At 43.7% G+C, this 8,985-nt stretch overlaps 1 protein-coding gene across 2 annotated transcripts in view; it reads right to left on the bottom strand.

Moving 5' to 3' along the window:
- Gabrq (gamma-aminobutyric acid type A receptor theta subunit) overlaps positions 1 to 1,427 on the bottom strand; it is a 17,960-nt gene extending 16,533 nt beyond the window's left edge. For both annotated transcript variants that reach the window (XM_008829501.2, XM_029561817.1), the window contains exons 1-2: positions 1,293 to 1,427; positions 969 to 1,166 (exon numbers count right to left, since the gene is read on the bottom strand). In XM_008829501.2, coding sequence (XP_008827723.1) covers positions 969 to 1,117 — 149 coding nt within the window. In that variant the 5' untranslated portion in view covers positions 1,118 to 1,166; positions 1,293 to 1,427. The remainder of the gene's footprint in view (positions 1 to 968; positions 1,167 to 1,292) is intronic.
- Between the last annotated feature and the right edge of the window lie 7,558 nt (positions 1,428 to 8,985).

Below are 8,985 nucleotides of genomic sequence, written 5' to 3'. Positions count from 1 at the left end.
GTGTGTGTGTGTGTGTGTGTGTGTGTGTGTGTGTGTGTTCATTGACGCAGTCTGATATGTTGGGTAGAGAGCACTGCAGGGCTGCCTGCTGGAACCTTGCCCAGTTTACCCCCCCCTTTCTGAATACATGTTGATTTCTAGTTTGCCATTTAAAATTATTTTTCATCTTCTTCATATTATTTAATTTTGCAACATTCCAAAATGTGCGCATGAATTATTCCCAAATTAAATCAATGCATTCCCGCCTGTTTCCATCCACACATTTCCCATGTGCCAGCATACCAGATCTGTGGCCACCACAAATGCACATTTTTTTGTGATTTATATACCAAGGATAAGTGTTTGTCATCTCTTCAGATAGTTGTAGGCCTAAACAAAGTTCAAATCAAACACACAGAAAAACTGAAATCTTCAAATGTGTTCATAGGAGTAAGCACAAAAGCCCACCGACTTAAGCCAGGTCACTGACTGCACCAAGTTAATAATTTCCAATCTGCTGTATTAGAAAGAGCCCCTCCCCCCCCTCCCCCCAGTCTCAGGAAATAGACTAAAAAATCTCTATTCAAACAGGTGTTTCTCCTGTGTTTCTTGAATTGCCCATCTCCATGTACACCCCCAGTCCCACAGGCATCAAATAACATGACTGAGGAAGGCTTTGTGGGGCTTTAGTCCTTGGTGATGACTAGGTAGACCCTGGGGTGAGGGTACGCCCCCCCCCCTTCCAGCTGAGGTTGGGCACACTGTAAGGGGATGTGCAGTCAGACACAGCAGTAACAGGTGGGTAAAAGCTACCAGTTCCATCTGGACTGGTTGTCCCCACACTCTCCCTCCCTTTCAGGGGGTCAAGCAGGGCCCTGACAACCCTAGATCCTAGTCCCCCCTTCCCCCCGAGTCCACTCCGTCTAAGAGGCCTGGAACCATCTGCCCGTCCCTGTCCCGGCCATGCCCAGCCAGGCTGGACCACTTACCAGTTGAAGAGATCCACGACGACTTTGGGCATATTGGAGGAGAACTCGAAGTGGAATTTCGGGGTGGGACTGGGACCGTTGCTCTCTGCTAGCCAAGTCCTGATGAGCAGCAGGAGCGCGGCTGCCCGCAGCATGCCGCGGATGCCCATGGCTGCGGCGCTCAGGGGACCGGAGGGCTCGGAACACCGCGGCGGACCGCTGGAAAAAGGGACAGGGTTGGGGTGAGAGCCGGTCAGTGAGGGGAGAAGGGGGGCGGGATTGCTAGCCCTTCCTCTAAAGTCGCGACCCTAAGGAGGAAGCAGGGAGCGCGGGGTCGGTCCGCACCCGGGATTCCGGAGTCCGGAAGAGCAGCTACCCAGCCGCTCTTCCACGGGGTCCCCAGGGCGCGCCTGGCTGCTGAGAGGTGCGCTCCGTCTGCGACCGCTCCGGGGCTGCGACTGGGTGCAGAGCAGAACCGCGGCTGGCTCCGCCCACTCCGACGGCAGCACTGGCTGAGCCAATCCCGCAGGTGCCAGGAGCCACACAAAAAGGCGCGCGCTCCTGCCTCCGCCCCAGCCCGCGCGCGACCCGGCCTCCGCCCCTTCAGGCCTCTGCAGTCGTCCCCTTGACCAGCTCCAACACAGGGATGGGGACAAGCGGGACGAGGGGGACGGGCTCACTGCTGGGACTGGATCTGGGGCTAAGGGTCAGGGGCGGCTGGCTCTGGGCCTCTTCTTCGCAAAACGCAAATGGTATTTTTCCCTTGGAAGACTGTGCCCAAGAGTTTGTATTTTGTATTGAAGTAAGTGTGGCTATTTTACTGTCATGGCTGAATGCGCACTTGGAAACACTTGCGCACCTTTGGGGGAATCAGGAGATTGTTCGCAGACCACCAATCTCCAATAACCTCACTGTGCATACCCAAGGTGCCTCGTCTCTGGGTGTGTTGTTGAAGTCTCACTAATGCAGGATGGAAATTGGGTTCCCAGAGCCCGGCACTACTACTCAAAGATCTAAATTGCCCAGAAGGTTCTTCTTAAGTTTGGGTTCTCACTAACTGTTCACCACATGGAGTCACCCTAAAGTGTAACTCTGTGCCATGTCTGGAGGATGCAGACCTGAAGTGATTCCAGCCTGACATTATTGAATGGGAAAAGAAGAAGGCAAAATCTAGTGTTTGGGCTGCAGACCAGACAGTGCTCCTTGGTTCCTGTCCCATCATATAGAAAAGACTGGGGTTTTTATTAGATGGATTTTTATTATTTCCACCACTTGGCAGCTTTTTCTGTTACAGAACAGAATGGTCTTAAAAAGTCTTCACTTAATACCCTGTGTCCCACCTTGGTTCCATGACAAAGCAAGTTAAAAAAGATGCCTTACAGGAGCTCATGTGCCAAATAGTAAACAGCAAACAGGTCTCACTCAGGTTCATCAGGCTGCGCCTTCCAATCACACATAGAAAAGAGTCCACAGTAAAATGAATCTCGAGGGGCTGGAGAGAGAGCTCAGCGGTTTGAGAGCACTGTCTGTTCTTGCAGAGGACCCAGGTTCAGTTCCCAGCACCACACGGTGGCTAATAGCCATCTGTGACTTCAGTTTCAGGAATGCGACTCCCTCTTCTGACCTCCATGGGCATTGCATGACACGGCTGTACTTACATACATGCAGGCAATACATTCATACACATAAAATAGAAATAATAAATAAAATACTAAAAAAACGGATCTCAAGTTCAGTCTTCCTTAACTAGGGGCATGCACACAGACATGCCCCTTTCTACTCTCCCTCAGTACCTGGTGACAGGAGTCAGCATTGCTTGTGTTCAGCAAAGTTTCACTGGCCTGGATTGCTGAATATCTTACACAGTTGGAAGTAAAACACTTTACTCTCCTTTTTTAAAGGCGCTTGAAAATCAAACGGGAAATTACGTGTTTTATAAATCCATGCCTTCTCCTTTTCCTCTTCCTTCTTCCCCTGCTACTGCAGAAAATATTCCCTTCCTTACATGGACACAAAAGAAAAAAGGGATAATGGGACCCACATGTCAATGATTATCAGATATAAGAGCAGCTCAGCCATATCCACTCTACTCCTGAGTCCTGCCCCATCATCCCTGCCTATCTTTACATCCTTGTAGAGAAAATCCCTGCTTCCTCCCTCCCCCAATGGTGGGGTTATTCCACGTCATTTTGTATAACCACCTGGATTGTAATACGGGGAAACTGAGGCCCAGAGAAGGAAAAAGGATTGACCCAAAGCTACATAGTATCAGAGACCTCAAGTAGAAACCCCGCTGCAGATTTGTCTGGTCCCAGAACCTGGTGTGTTCAGTGCTCTGACTGGAAGTTCAGATAACTACCAGCAGGTGGCAGTAGATTTGTTTGGATGTGAGCTGCTCCCAGCATTGAGGACTCAAATGCCACTGGCAAATAATTGGTCTGGTCTCTCATTTGTTAGTGAAAATAAGTTTTCAGATTGAAATTTTGTTCTTAGTGTCCTTGTGACTATGAATATTGCACCTTAAATCCCAAAGGACCCATTTCTGCTTTTCAGAAAACCCCAAATGTGCCTAGAATTATAAAAATGAGCCTTTGTCTAGTTGATGTATCAAGTATACTCATACATATCCAGGCTGAGGGCTGGCGAGATGGCTCGGCAGGAAATGGCACTTGCCCCCAAGCTATCAGACCTAAGTTTGATCTCTGGAACCCAAGTGGTAGAAGAAGAGAAATGACTTCTATAAATTGCCTTCTCACTTCCACACACACTGTGTGGCATGTGCCTTCCCCCCAAATAAAATATGCAAAAACATTTTAGCCAGCGAGGTTAAACTCTAGAATTCAGAGGGCAAAGGTCAGCAGGATAGCACTCCTGCACCGAGGGCATTTACTGAATATGGACGACAGAACTGTGAAGTTGTGCTGTGGGTTTGGTAGTATCATAGGCAACATGGACAAAAATCAAAGTTCAAAGTCAAAACAAATGAGGGATGTATAGCTTTTCTGATCTTTCAGCTGAGATCATGAGCAGCTGCCCTTTGGGAAGTAACGGAAAGCAGTGACCCTGTTGTAATTAGCCCTTATGTAGCCTTGAAGCCTAGACCTTTGAAAATATCCTATCAAATTAAAAGGCTCTTTTAGGAATGTGCTATCATCTTAGGTCTACAATCATTTTTGCAAATAGTTTTAAAAATAATATGTCAAAAAATACCACCTAGACATATGACAACCAGTAGAAAAGAGTAGGTAACAAAAACAAACCCTCAAAGACTTCTGTTATCAGAATTACACGTCATATAGATTGCAAAGACTATGGCTTATTATATTCTACAAAAGAAAACTTGAAAATATCTGTAGGGAACTCAAAATCGTCACAAGTGATTTAACAAAGTTGTAAAAAAGAGTTGAAGAGGAGGCAGCTAAGAATGCAATTTGAGAATGGGACGGTTGAGCTCAACAGAAGGCCAAACAGTAAAAAAGAAAATCACTAAATTGGAAGATACATTATAAGAAATTATCTGGAGTTCTGTATAGAGAAACAAACCATGAAACTTTAAAAAGGAACAGAGTCAGAAGAGATGAAAAAGTGAAGAAGATTCAAATTTACATAGTCAAAGAACCCAGTGAATTCCAGACAGGCAGTCAGGATCTATCAAATGAAATCTATTCATAGACACATGATAGTGTAAGTGCAGAAAATCAGAGACAAGAAAGTCTCTGTGAAATAGAGAGATCCAGTGTGAAATAGAGAGATCCTGATGTAGGACAAGAGCAAAGGGATTGCTATTAGGGCATGAAAGGAAGATCCCACACTTCAGAATGATTTTACTCAAATTTCCATGAATGATTATTTTTAAAGATGTCAGTTTAATTACTAATTGATTAAATATATGTATTAGAGAAGGTGCTTGCTAAAGCAACCTACCACCTTGCAGCCATGTCCAATGGTCATCTTTGTGTCTCTCTTTTCATTGGTCACAGAAGAGGTGACTTTTCTCTATGGATGTCACACATTACTTATAGCTGAGCTCTTAGGTTAGACGAATATATATATTTTTTAATTAAAGAGAAAGCACAAAAATGAATTCTTTAAAAATTAAAGCTGAAATTTAAAATAAAATGGTTTTTCTTTTTCTTTTTTATTGGCGTACATTCATTGTACATAGTACTGAATTTCATAAAAGTGCTTCCATACAGCTCTATAGTGTCCTTTGGCCATATGCCCACTCCTCTCATCTTCCGTTTTCTTCTTCTCCCTCTCCTTTGGTAACCTTTGGATCTTTGGAAGAAAGTTTTCTCTCATTACCACCCCCTCAAGTGCACTATGTTTGTATGAACAGTTCTGTGGTCCTTGGGGTGTCTTGTTCTGCCTTCAGGCTTAGCCACATGTCCCCGCTCATTCACTGGGCTATCTCATGCTGAACTAGGATGAAATGCCCGCATGGAGTGCATATTAGAAATAAACACAGCTAAGAAGGTGATAGGTTGGTTTTAGAGAGAATTAACACCTCTCTCATCACTGGAATTGTTTATAAAAAGATGGAATGAAGTCCTCTTGTCAGGGATGGCATACAGGGAAGAATTCTATTCCATGTGGGAAGCTGCATCTGTGTTTCTGTGTTTGCCTCAAAATCCTTCATGTTTTATTTTGATTTGAGTGATGTCAGAAGAGTAGGCAAGTCAAACCCCACATAATCAAAATGTTGTCTCATACTGAACATATAAACTTACCTTCATTTTTATCAAGTGGTAAGTGATCAACAGTTTTGAGCAAGTGTCACAGAACAAGAATGTTCTGTATTTCTGATTCTGAGTGTCCACATTTCCACTTTACCTTGGCAGAGCCTTGGTCATTTATGTAAGTTGCAGCTACCTATCCCAGCTCTCAAACCCTTTAACTACTTCTTCACCCCTTGCCCTTTAATTACATCTTGAACATCTTCTAACAGTATCTATTCCCTTAAAGCGAATTGCAGGATTATGCAAGATGTTCTCCTGGGCAAATGGGTTTCCTCTAGGGAACAGGCTATGCGCACTAAAGGGGCATTTGACCACAAACCTGAAGGTATAGATTGGAACGCCAGCGTCAGTTTCAGGATGCATCTCAGCCCTCTCATATGAAATATGGGAATGGTGATAACACCCATTAGTTAAAAGAACAATCTGGACAGAAGGGAATGCCTATCCATCCCAACTTTCTAGCTCTGTAACTCCACCTCTTTTTTTCCTACATCTGGAAGGGCTGTGGTCACTTCCACATCTAGCCACCAGGGGGGGCATCATGTCTCCTGGTCTAATTGCGCAGTGAGTCTTTCTGTTTATCTAACTGATTTCCTGAATCCACAACCACTGTGATATTTAGGAAAAGGACATTCTCAAAATGCTCAGTTAAACATATGGGGGATAAACACCAGGATAAAACATCCTCATTAAGGAGCGAGCTTTAGTTCATGAATGAATGGACTTCTATTTCTTTCTTTTTTGTTTCTATACTGCTACGTCTAGGTCCATCTTATTTTATTTTAACTGACACATAATAATTATATGTATTTACAGGGAACATCGTAATAATTCGATACATGTGTACAATGTGCAGTGCTCAAATCAGAGTACTTAAAGTCTCCATTATTTCAAGCAGTATTTTTTATTTTTCTTTTTGTCGTGTATACTCAAAATTCTTTCTTCTACTCACTTTGAAATATGTACTCAGTGGGAAAAGGTTCATGAGCCCCCATCTCTAACTGAGGAGCTATGGACAACTGATGGCTTCTAAAGGACAGTTTTCTTTAAGGGTGTGGCTCCTGGTAAGTCAACCACACTCCAATGGATGGCCCCACATCCAGAAATATATGGACAGGACAAATTGAAGTCCACAGGTTATTAAATAAACAAAAAGAGGACACAAAGTTGGGGGTAGGGAGGTGGGGACGGCTCTGGGAGGAGTTAGGAGTGAATACAATAAAAATATATTGTATGAAATTCTCAAAGAATTAATGAGATGGGTCGGCAGTTAAGAGCAATGACTGCTCTTGCGGAGGACCCAGGTTCAATTCCCAGCACCCACATAGAGGCTACGAACCATCCTTATCTCCAGTTCCAGGGGAATCAGATGCCTTCTTCTGACCTCCACGGCGTTGCATGACATGAGTGCACTCACATACATGCAGCCAATACTCTCGTACACATAAAATAACAATAATAAAATATATTAAAAAAAGAAATACACACTCAGTTATTAATGATACTCACCTTACTGTGCTATAAAACACCAGAACACATTCCTCTTATCAGGTTTTTTTTGTACCTGATAGCCAACATCTCTCTATCCTTCCATGCCCTTCCCAGCCTCTGGTAACCACTATTCTACTCTCTAGGAGTTCAGCTTTTCTCGATTCTACAGATAAGTGATATCATGTGGTATTTGACTCCCTGCATGGTTTATTCCGTGTGATAAAATGACATTCAGTTTCATTTATGTTGTCACAAATGAAAGGATTGCATATTTTTATGGCTGAATGATATTCTATTTTGTATGTACTCCAAATTTTCTTTATTTATTAATCTAGTGATGGACACTGGTTGATCCCATCCCAGTTACTGAACACGGAGTGAAGATGTTTTTTCCAAATCTTGGTTTTATTTCCTTCAGATGCATACCCAGGAGTGGGACTTTAGCATCCTAAGATATGTCTTTTTAATTTTTGAGGAAACCGTTTTCTGTTTTTTATAGTGGCTATACCAAGTCATACTCCACTAACAATGTGCAAGGCTTTCCCTTTCTCCACAGTCTTACCAGGATTTATTATCTTCAGACTCTGATAAGAGCCATTTTCACTTAGAGGACAGGATTCTCTCTATCATTTTGCTTTGAATTTCCATGATGATTAGTAATGTTAAGTATTTGATAATATACATGTTGGCCATTTGTATGTATTCTCTGATAAATGTCTTTGCCCATTGCCCACTGTTTTTGGTGTGTGTGTGTGTGTGTGTGTGTGTGTGTGTGTGTATGTGATATCCATGTGTGCACGTGTGTGAAAGCCACAATCCCTTCTCCACCTTATTTTTAAAAAATATTTTATTTTTATTTTATGTGTATGAGTGTATTGCCTGCATGCATGTAAGTGCACCCATGTTGTGCAATGCCCGTAGAGGCCAGAAGAGAGTGTGAGGTCCCCTGGAACTGAAGTTAGAGACAGTTGTTAGGCACCATGTGGGTGCTGGGAATCGAACCCAGGTCCTTTGCAAGAGCAGCAAGTGCTCTTAACTGCTAAGCCATCTCTCCAGCCCCCAAATATTGTATTTAAAAATAAATAAATGTGTATGAGTGTCTTGCCTGCATGTATGTAAGTGTGTAATATGCATTCAATGCCCATATTGGTCAGAAGTGGCCATAAAATTCTCTGGAACTGGAGGTATGATTGGTTGTTACCTACCACGTGGGTGCTGGGAACGGAACCTGGGTCGGAAGAACAGAAAGTGCTTTTAACCATTGAGTCATCTCTCCAGTGCCCCATTTTTTATGACAAGATTTCACTATGTAGTCCTGGCTGGGCTCAGAGATCCACCTGTCTCTGCCTTCTGAGTGGTAGGATTAAAGGCATGCATCACTCTGCCTGCATTTCACCTTATTTTGGAGAAGAGTTTTTACTACATGTATTTATTTATTGCTATCTCAATAGCAATAAATCTCATTTTGGAGTTTCCTATATCTCCTGGATATTAAGTCCTTATAGGATAGATAGCTTATGTCTCCTGGAGCAGGAGTGATGATTGTGGAAGACAGGAGTAGTGGGAACCTGAGTGAGTCTCCCTGAGTCTCTGTCTACTGCAGGTCTCCCGCACGTTTGTTTCCAGTGGGTCTCAGGAGCGGTTTTCCCACAACAGGCAGTTCAGTGAGTTGCCAGGGAGTCACAGCCCTGGCCATAGCTGGAACTGGCTGCAAGCTGGACTGCGGGAGATGTTGTTTATATAGGTTCAGGAAGGTAGTGATTGGCTTCGTAGCTACATCCCCCGGGGTCTCCTTTTACTCTCATCAC

This window comes from Nannospalax galili, unplaced genomic scaffold, assembly GCF_000622305.1.
Source record: "Nannospalax galili isolate Female #2095 unplaced genomic scaffold, S.galili_v1.0 scaffold513, whole genome shotgun sequence".
NCBI lineage: Eukaryota > Metazoa > Chordata > Mammalia > Rodentia > Spalacidae > Nannospalax > Nannospalax galili.
This window is presented reverse-complemented; position numbering and strand designations above follow the sequence as displayed.